This window comes from Erythrolamprus reginae, chromosome 7 (assembly GCF_031021105.1).
Source record: "Erythrolamprus reginae isolate rEryReg1 chromosome 7, rEryReg1.hap1, whole genome shotgun sequence".
In the NCBI taxonomy this organism is placed as follows: Eukaryota; Metazoa; Chordata; class Lepidosauria; order Squamata; family Dipsadidae; genus Erythrolamprus; species Erythrolamprus reginae.
Window position 1 is genome coordinate 74,785,936 of NC_091956.1, and position 16,987 is coordinate 74,802,922.

The following is a 16,987-nucleotide window of genomic DNA, read 5'->3' on the forward strand; positions in this document are numbered from 1 at the left end:
TACAACCATGGTGCACGCTTTATTAATTAGTTGCCAAAAATTCATGTTATAGCTTTGTGATGTAGATTTTGCTTCTTAACTACTCTGTGTGAAGTTTACACAAGTACTGAACGGCATTGTGGTGTCATAGTGCACCTTTTATCACCAGGGATAGAAATGGACACCTACAATGGATTCAAATTAATCATACAGAAAATCCCATTAGGCCATGACCCAACTAACTGCATTTTAAGCCTAGCCTTTCTACAACTTCAATCACTGAAGAATCTAAAGCAATCATCTCTGCCACACATTTGTGACGTTTATTAATATGTCCCATTTCACTGGTTCAGGCTGATTTTTATCCTCAGCTGAGGATAATCGATCCTAGGAAGCTCCGAGTCTCAGATACTTCACTTCCTGAAGCAGTTCACCTGGAGGGCCACGTCTAATGAGGTGATTATAAAGGCATTGATGCAGCAGATCTGGAACTAAAGCGATTGTACACCAAGATCTGCAGCCTTTCACAGAGGGAGAAGCAAAGAGGAAACCACCTGAGTAGAAGCTGCCCAGCCCATCTGAAGAGAAGTAGTACAGCAGAGAGGAAATAGTGACAAGGAAGCAAAATTACCCCTTACGGCATAAAAATATTTACGGCCTGTTAAACTATATTCTTAAATGAATGTGCACAATTCAGTGGTACCTCTACCTAAGAACGCCTCTACTTACGAACTTTTCTAGATAAGAACCGGGTGTTCAAGATTTTTTTGCCTCTTCTCAAGGAACATCTTCCACTTACAAACCCGAGTCTCCGAAACTGGAAAAGGCAGGGAGAAGCCTCTGTGGGGCCTCTCTAGGAATCTTCTGAGAGGAAACAAGACCACAAAAGGTGGGGAGAAGCCTCCATGAGGCCTCTCTAGGAATCTTCTGAGAGGAAACAGGACTACAAAAGGCGGGGAGAAGCCTCCGTGAGGCCTCTCAAGGAATCTCCTGGGAGGAAACAGGACCAGAAAAGGCGGGGAGAAGCCTCTGTGGGTCCTCTCTAGGAATCTCCTGGGAGGAAACAGGGCTGGAAAAGGTGGGGAGAAGCATCCGTGGGGCCACTCTAGGAATCTCCTGGGAGGAAACAGAGCCTCCACCCTCCCTGTGGTTTCCCCAATCGCACACATTATTTGCTTTTACATTGATTCCTATGGGAAAAATGGCTTCTTCTTACAAACTTTTCTACTTAAGAACCTGGTCACAGAATGAAATAAGTTCGTAAATAGAGGTACCACTGTATTGTATAATAAAACTATACATCAGTAATTTGCAAAATGTAGTTCAAGAGGCTATCAACCCTCCCACAGAATGCAGTCCACAGCACTTCTATTGTCAGCAAAGCAAAATATATTAGATACAGATCAGGGATGGGTTCTACTTACCTTTCCTACTGGTTTGCATCACAATAGAAGTGCACAAAACACCTGGATATGACCCTCTTTGCATGTGCAGAAGACTACCAGAGCCATGCACCTGGGCGCAGCCGACCTATCGGAGCCGCGCACCTGGGCGCAGCCGACCTGCCGGAGCCATGCACCTGGACTTACCGGGTGCTGCCCACCACTGGATACAGGTAGTCCTCAACTTACATTTAGCCACTGTTCAAAGTTACAATGGTATTGAAAAAAGTGGCTTGCAGCTAGTCCTTGCACTTGCTATTGGTGAAGCATCCCTATGGTCATATGATTAAAAAGATTTAGGTGGTTATGATGGTACTGACACCCTGGGGTTTTTTGATTGCCATTTGCAACCTTTCTAGCTGGCTTGCAATAAGTAAAGTCAACGGGAGAAACTAGATTTGCTTAACAATTTCTTTAACAACCGCATGATTCATTTAACAAGTTTACTTAACAATCATGGTAAAAAAAAAAAAGATTGTAAATTGCACAATAACTGCCGTGCTTAGCAAGGGAAATTCTGGTCCCACTTGTGGTTACAAAAGGAGGAACTACCTGCACGTAGGAGCAATCATATTAAAATAATGTATCAAGTGTAAATTAAATTATCTTGGATGAGTTATTACAAAATAGCAAGTATTACTGATGCCTAAATCTAGGTGGAGAGAAACCTCTGACCCGTGTGTCATAAAAGATTGTTACAAAACAGAAAAGCTATGGTACAGATAGTGATTGTTTAAGACTTTTAATGAATAAGCAAAGAAGTATAATTATTTGATATGAAATGATTTGAACAAAGTTATTCTTCTAAAGGGTATGATGGCAGTGAATATGGTAGAAAACTTAGGTGATTACTTTATAATCCAATGCATTGTTAGTCATTTGAAATTATACATGGAGTTTGGAAAACCTTGCAAGTATGAGAGTTGGCCTTCTCCGGGTCCCGTCGACTAAACAATGTCGTTTGGCAGGACCCAGGGGAAGAGCCTTCTCTATGGCGTCCCCGACCCTCTGGAACCAACTCCCCCCAGATATCAGAGTTGCCCCCACCCTCCTTGCCTTTCATAAGCTCCTTAAAACCCACCTCTGTCATCAGGCATGGGGGAATTGAGATATTCCCTTCCCCCTAGGCTTATAAAATTTATTCATGGTATGTCTGTATGTATGATTGGTTTCTTAAATTGGGGTTTTTACATTACTTTTAATATTAGATTTTTTCATATTGTCTTTTTACTGTTGTTAGCCACCCCGAGTCTACGGAGAGGGGCGGCATACAAATCTAATAAATAAATAAATAAATAAATAAATAAATAAATAAATAAATAAATAAATAAATAAATAAATAAATAAATAAATAAATAAATAAATAAATAAATAAATAAATAAATAAATAAATAAATAAATAAATAAATAAATAAATAAATAAATAAATAAATAAATAATTTGCAACTTTCTCTGCCTTAGGTTCATTGAGTTCAAATAGATATACATTTGATCAAGTGCATAAATTTGCAGTGTAAAATGATTTAATGTTTCTATGTATATATTGGGATAGCTATCTGGAATAATCTATTCCAAAAGACTAAAAATGCTAGCTTTCTTTAGAAAGTGAAGAACAATAGAATTTTGTTGCATTTTTATGATCGATAAACTTATTATACCATGACTTCTCCTAAGGAAGGTCTTGCTTTGTCATATAGCCCATTACAGTGGTACCTCGAGATACGAGTTTAATTCGTTCCGGACCTGGGCTCTTAAGTCGAGCAGCTCTTATCTCGAACGACTTTTCCCCATAGGAATTAATGTAAATAATTTTAATTGGTTCCAGCCCTCAAAAAACTCACAAAGTTAGTCTAAATTATGCAGAAAGACAAGTTTTTAATGAAGAAATGTACATGTACATATAAATGAATAATGAAGTTTCTTTCACTTAACTTGTAAACTTTCTTAAACTTTTAAATTTACATATGTTCAACTTCTCTGCCACCCAATCCTGTAGGACAGAGGTCCCCAACCCTTTTTGCACCAGGGACCGGCTTTAAGCGATCAAGAGAGGAATGGGATAAATGAATGGACGGAGCGTGGGAAGGAAGGAAGGAAAGAGGGAAGGGACAGGAACAGAGGAAGGAAGCAAGGAAACTTATGAAAGGGGAGAGTAAGAGAGGAATGAGTGAAGGGAGGGAGGGAAGAAGGTGGGAAGGAGAAAGAAAAGAAGAAATAGAGGAAGGGAAGGTAAAAGAGAGAAAGAAAAAGAGCTAACTTCCGCGTTCAGCTTCAGGAGACAGCTGCGAAGCCGCGCGCGTGTTTTAAAAGGTTGCAGCCGGCCTGGGGGGCTCGGGGGGGTGCTGGCAAGCCCCCCAGGCCGGCTGCAAGCCCCCCCGAGCCCCCCAGGCCGGCTGCAACCTTTTAAAACACGCACGCCGCTTCGCAGCTGTCTCCTGAAGCTGAACGCGGAAGTTAGCGTTTGGCTTCAGGAGACAGCTCCTTGGCGCTTGTATCCCGAATTTGGGCTTGTAAGTAGAACAAAAATATCTCTCCCCTCCCAGCTCTTATCTCGAGTTGCTCGTAAGTAGAGCAGCTCGTATGTCGGGGTTCCACTGTATATAATTTTCTAATGTAAACAGAAATTGTATATAAAAATATAGAAAATACATTTCATATCATTAGGATTTCTAAGCCTTTGCTCAAAGTATAAAAATACCCTAGTGTTCTAAAAAAGCATCTTGCTCTATATTCAACAATTACCTACATAATGAAAAAGCAATTAAACAAATAGGGAAATTTGTAAAATATGTTTGTAACAGAGAATAATTTTCAGCAAATGGAAAAAAGTGATAGGCAGCATTCAGAAAATTCATCATTATTTTTTCAATAATTTAAATGTATGTGCACCACCAATTTTTGGAAACATAGTTTTTCTCAAGTGAAAACTGCTCCTTACAACCTACGTTTACTGAAGCTTTAAATGGAAACTGACAGCAATTCAACGGTATAACGTGGCCTTCTACTCTGCCTGCCCCTACACCCACATCCGGTTTTGGTTCTAGAAATTTCACTGCTAGAGAACTGAGCGTATTGGTGACCATACCACACATGCAACAACACAAGAGCACGCAACAGATTCAAACTTAATATTAACCGCTCCAAACTTGACTGTAAAAAATATGACTTCAGCAACCGAGCTGTCGAAGCGTGGAACTCATTACCGGACTCAGTAGTGTCAACCCCTAACCCCCAACATTTCTCCCTTAGACTATCCACGATTGACCTCTCCAGGTTCCTTAGAGGTCAGTAAGGGGCGTACATAAGTGCACCGGTGTGCCTTCCGTCCCCTGTCTCCTTATCTCATTTATCTTTTCTTCCTTTCAAATATGTTCACCTATACTTTTATATCTTTTCTTCTATTCTTTTCTTTACTTATATTATTACATATCTATTCTCTTCAATGTGTATTATGTATTGGACAAAATAAATAAATAAATAAATAAATACAAGCATGGGTGGTCAGTTTTCTTGTATCTGACACTTAACATAATAATCTCACCTCCGAAGACTTGATTCTTGCTTTCCTTGGGATGGTCTTCCACCATAAGTGAGGGCTGATCCAGCATTTGTTTGCATTCTTGCAACAGACAGTTCGCCATTTTTTGATTATTCATGTTGCACACTCCCGCACTGCTGGACTCAAGAGAAGGGGGTGTTCTGGTTGCAGAGTGATCAATTACCTAGGAGAAGACACACATCCTACATGAAAAGAATCCCTTTCAGGCGGACATACCTGGTGAACAAAAGAAGTAGTGGGGGAGATGATTAACTAAAACATCATCAATTATCTGCAACGCTCAAATACGGTAGGATAATAGGATACGTATATTATAGCCTCCAAGGGCTTTATTAGAGAAGGGATGAAATTACTCCAGGGTCCACAGGACAGACTGAAGTACAACAAACATCTCCTTGCAAAGGGAGCACAAAGAATTTGAAATCCACAGTGTTTTAAAACCCAAACAGTGAAATGGCCAGCTGACCTGTGAATAAGAGAATCACTTTACATATATACAACTTCTTGGGCTTAAGTGCTTTAAACTGGGGGGGGGGGGAGAGAGAGAGCAAGAAAGCATTCTAGCTTTAAATTAGAGGAAAGAGACAGAATATCAGATACAATAATTGAGTTCTATCATATAGTCAATCAATCAGAATGGAGCTGTAAGGGATCTTAGAGTCTTCTAGTTCAAGCAGGAAACCCTATACTGTACGATGGCTAACCTTTTTGGCATTGAGTGCTGAAACTGGAGTGTGTGTGCGTGCACCGGAGCACCAGAACATGGAAGAGAGCAACTGGCTGTTGCGCAGGCACACAGAAGTCAGATGGTCTTTGTGCAAAGATGGAACATGGAAGAACAGCAGCTGTGCCCACAGAGAGGGCTCTGTTTGCCACGGCTGGCCCATGTAGAAGAAAACATAGAAACATAGACAACTGACGGCAGAAAAAGACCTCATGGTCCATCTAGTCTGCCCTTATACTATTTTATCTTAAGATGGATATATGTTTATCCCAGGCATGTTTAAATTCAGTTACTGTGGATTTACCAACCAGGTCTGCTGGAAGTTTGTTCCAAGGATCTACTACTCTTTCAGTAAAATAATATTTTCTCATGTTGCTTTTGATCTTTCCCCCAACTAACTTCAGATTGTGCCCCCTTGTTCTTGTGTTCACTTTCCTATTAAAAACACTTCCCTCCTGGACCTTATTTAACCCTTTAACATATTTAAATGTTTCGATCATGTCCCCCCTTTTCCTTCTATCCTCCAGACTATACAGATTGAGTTCATTAAGTCTTTCCTGAACAACGTGAGAAAATATTATTTCACTGAAAGAGTAGTAGATCCTTGGAACAAACTTCCAGCAGACGTGGTTGGTAAATCCACAGTAACTGAATTTAAATATGCCTGGGATAAACATATATCCATTGTAAGATAAAATACAGGAAATAGTATAAGGGCAGACTAGATGGACCATGTGTTATAGGTTCACCTTCATGGCCCTGTGCCAGTGTTTATAAAATAGTGGAGCAGGCGGGCCCCCCTGGAGGAGCGTGGAGCAATCCCAGGGCGGGCATGTGACCACAGAGAACATGCTTTTTTGCTGCAGGGACAGGGGTGGGCTACTGCCCGGATGGAGGGGAAATGAGAAAATGGACCTCCAACCCAGAGCATCCAATTTGCACTGAAAGATGTTGAAAGAAAATGCAGGGCATCCTGCATAAGCCACGCCCACAGTGTGATAGTAAAAAGTTTGGTAGCCCTTCGCTGTGCAGGGAGTAGGGTTTTTTTTGCACCGAACAATAGCACACAGCACAGTGTAGGAGACATGAAGTGCAGATAACAAACCCTTAAGAGACACCATGGAAAAATATTTAACAGGGATGAAAAGAAAGGAGGAGAGAGACGGAGATAATGAGACAAATGTAAGTCTCCCGAAAGCTAAGATAAGGAAATATGACGAAGCATATATAGTGCTTGGCTTCAAGGTGACTATGGTGGGAGACAAGGAAAGACCTCCACCTAAGAGTAGTGGGAAAGGAATATATCATGAAAAAGCATATGATTTTGATAGAAACCAAAGTATTCCTGAGATGGAAGTTTCCCTCAATACAGTTTCTAATTTGTCTTTATTTGTTAATTTTTCATCTCTAAATTCAAGGTAGTTCATATAATTTTAAAAGTTTTTAAACAGTTTATGAAGCTGCCGCCCCACTCAGCCAAGTTTTCTAAAACAGTCTCTGTACAAGTTTCTGAGACTATATTAAAAAGCTTATGAACTTCAAAGTAGATCATAAATAGTTCATAAATGCTTGCGCCATAATTGATTTCTCTACAAGCAAAACAATGCAGCAAAACTGATTTTCTCTTGCAGTACGTCAACGCAGAAAAATACTACATTTTATATTGTTAAGAAATTAAATTTCACATTCTGAAAAGCCCATTAGATTACCCGAGCCCCTTTATTCTTTATTTTTATTACCCATTACTCTAATTTTGGTCTCAGGTTACACTATTTAATTCCAGAGACAAATAAATGGGGAACAAAGACTTGAGGGGAGGCTGCATTTATGGATTAAGTCCCAACAGGGAACAAGTAAAGCCCCTTGCAGGCGCCTTCATTGGGACTTAGCACAGTCAACTGAGAAAAAGCAATTGTTATTTATGGCTACTGGTGTTTTGACTTTCAAATAAATATTTTAATTATTTTAAATGCCGCACCAAAAATTCCTTGTTCTTTGAATGGAGATCTGTGGTGGCCCTGAAATAGATGCGGCTGTAATTATACACATCTTTTTTGTTGTTAGGATTCATTTGCAGAGCCAAATGGGGAACGAGTGATGCTTGAATTATTAGGGGATCTGGCAGCTGTACGAAGCACAAAGCTCATTATTACCATTAGGAATTCCGTTATTTCCCTTTGGGGAAGGTAGGCTTCTCTTCTTATTCTTTAAAGCATTGAACTAAAGGTTTTTTTAAAAAAAGTCTCTGGCTTTCAAGCATCAGAAAATTAATTATTCAAACATGGAGAGACACAGGCTTTCCTTACGTGCGGTGAGCTTTGGCTCCTAGTCTCCATCAGGAGTATCTTGAAGGATAATGCAGGCCAGTGTGGAAGGTAACACTGTTGTAAAACCATTCCAAAATAGCATAGTTCGTTATCCTGCTTTTTAAGCTGGTTTCTTTAGTGCTTCATGTACGAGGGTTGCCCAGAAAGTAATGCGCCAATTTTTTTCTTCAACAATTATTCATTCATTCATTCATTCATTCATTCATTCATTCATTCATTCATTCATTCATTCATTTATTTATATTAATTAGATTTGTATGCCGCCCCTCTCTGTAGACTCGGGGCGGCTAACAACAATAAAAAACAATATAAACAAATCTAATATTAAAAGTAGTTTAAAAACCCCAATTTAAGAAACCAATCATACATACAAACATACCATGCATAAATTTTGTAAGCCTAGGGGGTGTTCTGTCGGGTTCTCTAGTACAATCCTCCCAAAAATTCACAGATATAAATTTCAGACACACACATGTTTGAAAATTCAAAACAATGTTCTTTATAATGAAAATTCACTTAAACTAAGCCCTCTTTTGGTATAGCAAAGAGCACTCGTCTCCAAACAAACTGGTAATTTATACAAGTCCTTTATCAGTTCTGAGATACTTAGCTTGCAGCTGTGAGGCAATTCACAGTCCTTCTGCTTTCACAAAGTGAAACACACTTTGCTCTGGTTTAGTTTCAAAGCGGGGAAAAATCAGCACACAAAAGGTCCAAGTCAGTAAAGCAGTCACGAAACACAACGATCAGATAATCCTCCACAATGGCCAAAACTACAGGCTGCTATTTATAGCAGCCTCACTAATGACCACAGCCCCACCCAACCACAGGTGGCCTCATTTTCTTTGATAATACTCTCGCAGTTGTTGTTGCCTATGCATCGCTCTCCGCATGCGTGGATGTATCATTAACTCTTATTCTGAATCCAAGTAGGAGCTACATAATTGATCTCCTTCTGAGCTGTCTGCCACACTCTCCTCCCCCCTGTCACTCATGTCTTCTTGGTCAGAGGAGACTATAGACTATCAGTCTATCAGATATTTTGCTTCTTACCCAAGAACTTCTTGAATGAAAAGTAAAATGTCTTCAAGCAAAAGAAAGAAAGAAAGAAAGAAAGAAGGAAAGAAGGAAAGAAGGAAAGAAGGAAAGAAGGAAAGAAGGAAAGAAGGAAAGAAGGAAAGAAGGAAAGAAGGAAAGAAGGAAAGAAAGTAAGAAAGTAAGAAAGTAAGTAAGTAACTAAGTAAGTCCAGTTGCCTTTTGAAAAAGCACCTTTGAGACAACTATGAGTTGGATGATTGAGAATCTCCATAAGATAATCATTCTATCAATTTAGATCACTGATTTGGTCCAATGCTTTAGTTTCCCTTGCAATGGGGAGACCCCAGATGACAATTTTACAATTCCACGAACAGCAATGTTATTTCAGTTATAGAGCAGTGGAATAGATTGGAACAATGTTATAAAAGCTTGTAAACATAACTGCAGGAGATGGAAGTCTTTCATCAGGGAATGGCAGCCAGTGCTGTAGCAAATACAGAGCCCAATTTGTTGTAACAATAATGGAGTGGGGGTTGCAACCATCTCTCTCTCCTCTGATATTTAGTTGAAAAACCATTTTTAGGGAATTATAAACTAAGGCATCCAGCGTTCAGTCTGACTGCAAATTATCTTCCCTTTGCTACTGCACTTTGAACTGCGTGCTTATTAAAGCTACTTTGAACCTGTGTCATTACGCTACAGTGCATTTTGCCTCTATTCTTTTAAAAGGGTGGGCTTTGCTCTCTTTGGAATTGAATAGCAAAAAATCCTGTGGTTCTGCCAAGGGGAGAAGTACTGAGTCCCAAACACATGGCCTTTCCAAAGGTCAGATTTAATTTTTTTTATTTTCACGATAATGAGCCTTCTCCCTATTTTCAAATCAGGAAAACTGAATTTTATTTGCATTTTCTTCACTTGTAATTTGAAATTACGTTTAAAGTCGAGGACGTAGGGGGAACGGAGCTACCAGCTGTTTATTTTTGGGAGCTTTATTGAGACAAAGTAAAAAATTAGCATTGTTGGCCTTTCCTCATTTATTGCATTTTGTATTTTTGCTTTGGTTTACTGTGCAGAGTTTTGTGAAATAAATACAGTACTCCAAGCCACTCTTTGAGCTCACAGTTATAACAGTAGAAGATTACATCACAAGCAACTGTGTCCTCTTCGCCGACGATGTAAAACTCTTCAACACCACCGATAACACAACTACTCTCCAAAAAGACCTTGACGCTGTTTCTGAGTGGTCTAACACATGGCAACTCCAAATCTCAACTAGCAAATGCTCTGTCCTACACATTGGGAAGAAGAATCTGAACTCCAAATACGAACTGAATAATCAAATTATCACAGATAATCCCCATTCGGTTAAAGACCTTGGTATACTAATAACAAAAGACTTAAGTGCCAAAGACCACTGCAACAATATAGCCAAGAAGGCTTCAAGAGTTGTAAACCTAATCCTACGTAGCTTCTGCTCTGGCAATCTCACACTACTTACCAGAGCTTACAAAACTTTTGCCAGACCCATCCTCGAATACAGCTCATCTGTTTGGAACCCATATCACATCTCAGACATTAACACCCTTGAAAATGTCCAAAGATACTACACCAGAAGAGCCCTTCACTCCTCCACTCGAAATAGAATATCCTACGAGACTAGACTTTCAATCCTGGCCCTAGAAAGTTTAGAACTAAGACGCCTTAAACAAGATCTAAGTATTGCTCACAAGATCATATGCTGCAACGTCCTGCCTGTCGGTGACTACTTCACCTTCAACCACAACAACACAAGAGCACACAACAGATTTAAACTTAATATTAACCGCTCCAAACTTGACTGTAAAAAATATGATTTCAGTAACCGAGTTGTCAAAGCATGGAACTCATTACTGGACTCCATAGTGTCATCCCCAAACCCCCAACACTTTACCCTTAGATTATCTACGGTTGACCTATCCAGATTCCTAAGAGGTCAGTAAGGGGCGAGTACAAGTGCACTAGAGTGCCTTCCATCCCCTGTCCTATTGCTCTCCTATATCTCCTATTCCTTTCTTCTATTCCTATATCTCTTCTTCTATTCTTTCATTGATATGTTCTATTACTATATCTTCTTTTCTATTCTTTCATAGATATATTTTACTATGAGTATCTCCTCTATAACCTTCATCATGTGTTTTACTATGTGTGTATATATATATATACCCACTAAAACCCTCATTGTGTATTGGACAAAATAAAATAAATAAATAAATAAATAAATAAAATATCTACTATCCTCCTCTCTTCTTTTCCTCTAGGAAATTTTTTTTACTTTCCACTCTCGCAACAGACATAATATTCCACACAGCACGGAATCAGTGTAACACAATGATCTGATGTGTGATGAACCAGCCAATTTGCTCATATTCCTATTTCCATCTAATTTGGGACTCCTTCCTTCCTGGTGCATTGCTCAGTACACCAAATGACCCCAGCAGTATTAAAATAAGGAAAACCCTGGCTAAGAAAAGCCTCTTCGAAGACAAGCGTACTTGTTAATATGCAGCTACATGAAAGGCTTTCTCTTCTCCTATACAACCATCATTGTATGTTTGTGTGTGTGTGTGTGTGTAAATTGCAGGGGGCTCATTGGCATAAATCTTGGCTGCGACCTCTGAGGTAAACGGGATTTACATTACTTTCTGACAAGAATTAAATGAAGGCCTTGTGACTATATGAACAGCCTTCGAGACTGCAACAGATGGGCATGAATGCGCTCTCTAGGCAAACTATCAGTGACATCTGTGTCCCCCAAATTCTGGTGGTCTCGGCCAATTAACAGGCAAAATGAGGGAAAGGGGAGGGGGACCAAGAGGGGAGGGGGACCAAGAGGGGAGGGTCCCACCCCCTTTCCTCAGCAAAAGCCGCAGCAGAAATGCTTGTGTTTAGAAAGGAGATCAACAATAGTCTGTAGAAATCATTTGCAGAAATAATATAGATAAGCTTGGAATGGGGAGATGAATATGTTTTATTAGATGTTAGCTCAGGACTAAGGTCCCTTTCTAAAACAAATCTCCCCAGATAACTGTAAATTTATAAAAATGTGGAAAGATACAGAATTTAGCTTGGTAGTTCAAAACACAGCAAATACATTGATTCTCCAATTGTTCTAAATTTTTCAGATTTCCTGCATTCCTATATGCATCTAGCATGTTTCCAGAAATTGGATCCAGCTGTTGTGGAAACTGATTTGACAGAGGTGTCCATCCTATGGTCCCAAAGCTACATGGTCAATCAAAAACTTGGTGGGTGGCCTCTTGAAATCCCTGCAAAATTTGCCACTAAAAGGCCTTTTTCAAAAGGACAGAAGGCGGAGATAGTCAGACAGATAAATGCACTTGAATAATTTAATTTGAATTTTGCTCCAGTTATAGTAAGTTAAAGTTGGTTCCTTGATCCACCAAATTTTTTGTGGTGGTCTCACAAAACATTCTGGTACATGGTCTCTGGCATAACATTCAACAGCCAACAATATATGTACTACCAGTCAAAATTATGATTCTAGCATTAAAATATGATCTTTCCTCCTACTTATCCACAATTATTATTTATTAAGTCGTCTATAGTGGAAGATAAGTAATCATTTATTCATGTTCAGTTTTATTAAGTCATCTGATATCTGTATATGCATCCAGACCCAAAACAAGCAAGTGGTCAATTTTAGAACATTTTTCATATGAGAGGGAATTACTATATCATGGCTCTATCTATCACCATTTATCTTCGGGCCAAAAAATAACCCATATAGCTTGGATGTAAAACTTTATTATTATATACACACAAGTACAGCGATACCTCATCTTATGAACTTAATTGGTTCCAGGAGGAGGTTCGTAAGGCGAAAAGTTCGTAAGACGAAACAATGTTTCCCATAGGAAACAATGTAAAATGGATTAATGCGTGGAAGGAAAAAAAATTGCAAAAACGGTGCTCCGCTGGGCGCTGCTGCCTGGCTGTCACCTTTTGAAACAGCCGGGCGCTTCTCAGCGTTCTCCCGAATGCCGAACCTGAAAAGTTCGGCAAAAGTTCAGGTTCGGGAGGCCGCTGAGAAGCAGCGCTGTCCGGCTGTCACCTTTTGAAACAGCCCGGTGGCTTCTCGGCGTTCTCTTGAACGCCGAACCCGGAGGTTCAGGTTCAGTGTTCAGGTTTGGGAGGCTGCCGAGAAGCGCTGCCGCCCAGCTGTCACCTTTGCAGAAGAGCCGCGGAGTTGTCAGCCGGTTGGGCGGCTCAAATGGAGGTGGGGAATCCCAATAGGGAATTCCATGGGTGGAGCTTTGACGTCATGAAGACATCCTTCCTGGAGTCCTGAAGCCCCCCCGGCTGTCTCAAAAGGTGACAGCCGGGCGGCGGCGCTTATCGGCTGAACCCGAACGCCAAACCTGAACTTTTGCCCAACTTCCGGGTTCAGCGTTCACGGCGGCGGGTTCATAAGGCGAAAAAAGTTCGTATGAAGAGGCACAAAAATCCCGAACCCCGGGTTCGTATCTCGAAAGATTCGTAAGACAAAGGGTTCATATCACGAGGTACTACTGTATGTTCAACTACACATACAGTGGTACCTCTACGTAAGAACGCCTCTACTTACAAACTTTTCTAGATAAGAACCGGGTGTTCAAGATTTTTTTGCCTCTTCTCAAGAACCTGTTTGTTTGTTTGTTTGTTTATTTATTTATTTATTACATTTGTATGCTGCCCCTCTCCGTAGACTCCACTTACAAACCCGAGCCTCCGAAACTGTAATTGGAAAAGGCAGGAAGAAGTCTCTCTAGGAATCTCCTGGGAGGAAGTAGGGCCAGAAAAGGCAGGGAGAAGCTTCCATGGGGCCTCTCTAGGAATCTCCTGGGAGGAAACAGCGTCTCCACCCTCCCTGTGGTTTAATTCCCTTTTGGGTATTTGCGATGCAAGCATTTGCCAAAGAGACAGGGTTTCAATGCAGTGCTGTGATTGTTATTTTGATCTCCTTGCGGGATGCAGAAGGTGTTGCCTCAAGGAACCACCCTCTAAATCTAGAGTTTAGTCATTTTAGAGGCACTTCAAAAGCTTCTTTCAAATCATAATCTTTAAACACAACAAAGAAGAAAATATGAAATACACGAAGAATAATCTATATGTCACCCTCCTGCCTATATGTTGTTGTGGTTAGCTCTGGCTCAGCTCCTGCCCCAAGGACTGGGATGTGGGGGAGACATCCACATGCTGCAGGCCTGTTTTGCCCCCCCCCCCCCGTGGAATCTGCTGATGAAGGCTCCTCTGACCAAGAAGACATGAGTGACAGGGAGGAGGAGAGTGTGGCAGATAGCTCAGAAGGAGATCAATTATCTAGCTCCTCCTTGGATTCAGAACAAGAGTTAATGATACAGCCATGCATGCGGAGAGCGATGCATAGGCAGCAACAACTGAGAGATTATTATCAAAGAAAATGAGGCCACCTGTGGTTGGGTGGGGCTGTGGTAATTAGTGAGGCTGCTATAAAGAGCAGCCTGTGGGTTTGGCCATTGCGGAGGATTATCTGATTGTTGTGTTTCCTGACTGCTTTACTGACTTTGACCTTTGTGTGCTGATTTTCCCCCGCTTTGAAACTAAACCAGGGCAAAGTGTGTTTCATTTGTGAAAGAAGGACTGTGAATTGCCTCACAGCTGCAAGCTAAGTATCACAGAACTGATAAGGGACTTGTAGAAATTACCAGTTTGTTTGGAGACAAGTGCTCTTTGCTATACCAAAAGAGGGCTTGGTTGAAGTGAATTTTCATTATAAAGAACATTGTTTTGAATTTTCAAACGTGTGTGTGTCTGAAATTTGTACCTGTGAATTTTTGGGAGGATTCTACCAGAGAGCCCGACAGAACATATGCCATCCCCACTTTTACATCGGACCTTCCTACTTCCTCGGTCTGCCTTTTTCTTCTTGTTGGAAGCACAGTTCTCTGCCTCGAAAGACTTACGATCTCCCTTTTTGCAGACACAGTTGTTATATGTTGACATATCCAGGTCAAGTATCCATCTGCTATTTAGCAAGTCCACTTGGGTTCCTAGGCCTTGCATGGGATATATTTAGGCCTGGGTGGCAAATTTAAAACCTACCCACTTCTCTTATGGGATGAATTATTCTATTCATGAGCCCTACATTCTAACTATCCTCTGTATGCAACTCCATTCAGGCAGCAAGATCCTGTGGCCAAAGGCAGAATCTGAAAGGAGTCACATTTAGGAACAAAAGCACCTGTTGTTTTCCATCACCAATGTCCTTAAAAGTACAAGTTTGGGACTGTTCCTCTCTAAATACGGCCATCTCGAAAACCATACTACACGTTGAAGAGAGGATCAGCGTTAAGAGCCATAAATTTAAGAAGCCCCATTAAAAAGACATAATGAATTTGGTATACTACATATTTCTAGATCAAAGGTACCTTTGAAGTGACCAAACTCCAATCCGTGAACAACTGAAACTAATTCTTTTTTGTTCTGATCTTGCTTGGTGGCGTCCAATAAAACAGAAGTTAAGGAAATTGACATTATCTGAATATGGTCAGAAGAAGTCATCACTGAATGACAGCCTTGTCCCCGACAACAATTGGCAAAATCATTTGGAAGGGCAGGCCAAGTGATGCAAGGAATCCCCCCCCCTTCCCAGCTAATCTTGTCATTCAACTGTTGTCACCCACAACTCCCATCCACTTGCTGTATGAAATCAACCTAGTCTTTGTCAGTTGTTAACAGGGTCGGGAAAGACTTTCTCATTCATGAATATGTATCATCAGCCCAGAGGTCTACAGAAACAAACCCTTCAAAACTGCAATTAAAAAAAACAACAACCCACAACTCTTCATCAGCCAACCAGCCACTAAAACCCTAAGCTATTGGGCTGAAATGCGAGAGAGTAATGTGAGCTCACGCTTTTGAAATTAACCAGAGGAACTCTCTGTTTTAAACCTTTCTTTTAGAGCTTTATGAGGTTTGTGCAATATTTCTTCATGTGCAAATGTGTAAAACCTTCACAGTCTCTCGGGGGAATAGAAACAATTACGCATTTTAGGGTTCTACTTCCTTTTATGTATTTCAAATGGGTTTCCAGATGCACCGTGCAAGGGTCATATATTTACATCTACAGTGTTCCCTCGATTTTCGCGGGGGATGCGTTCCGAGACCGTCCGCGAAAGTCGAATTTCCGCGAAGTAGAGATGCGGAAGTAAATACACTATTTTTGGCTATGAACAGTATCACAAGCCTTCCCTTAACACTTTAAACCCCTAAACTGCAATTTCTCATTCCCTTAGCAACCAGTTAGATTATTACTCACCATGTTTATTTATTAAAGTTTATTAAAAAAAATATTTATTAAAGGCGGACGAAAGTTTGGCGATGACGTATGATGTCATCGGGCAGGAAAAACTGGTATAGGGGAAAAAAACCGCAAAGTACTTTTTAATTAATATTTTGGAAAAACCGTGGTATAGCCGTTTCGCGAAGTTCGAAACCGCGAAAATCGAGGGACCACTATATGTCTAAAATTGATGGGGCCTTAGTTTTAAAGTGGCAAGAAACAAACATTGCCATTTCTGCAAAACAAATCTGGAGAATTTTTTTATGAGACAAAAGACTCTTGATTCATGTCTACTTGAATATGATCATGAGTTGTGAAAGCATTCTTTAAGATAATATTTGGCTTAATGATTTCAAAATGTTTATCGTGTTTGAGATTCAAACATAAAGAAGTTAAAGTGTTGATTATGCTTTCGTATTTGATAAATAATATTTGGGGGTAGTGATTTCTGACAGTCTCAAAATGGGTGAGCAGTGTGGTCGGGCGGTAGGAAAAGCAAGTAGGATGCTTGGCTGCATAGCTAGAGGTATAACAAGCAGGAAGAGGGAGATTGTCATC

At 40.4% G+C, this 16,987-nt stretch overlaps 1 protein-coding gene across 1 annotated transcript in view; it reads right to left on the reverse strand.

Annotated features, from left to right (window-relative positions):
- The window catches only part of ALPK1 (alpha kinase 1), a 68,935-nt gene that overhangs the window by 36,146 nt on the left and 15,802 nt on the right, over positions 1–16,987 (reverse strand). Inside the window, exon 2 of the mRNA XM_070757874.1 lies at positions 4,963–5,143. Coding sequence (XP_070613975.1) covers positions 4,963–5,077 — 115 coding nt within the window. The 5' untranslated portion in view covers positions 5,078–5,143. The remainder of the gene's footprint in view (positions 1–4,962; positions 5,144–16,987) is intronic.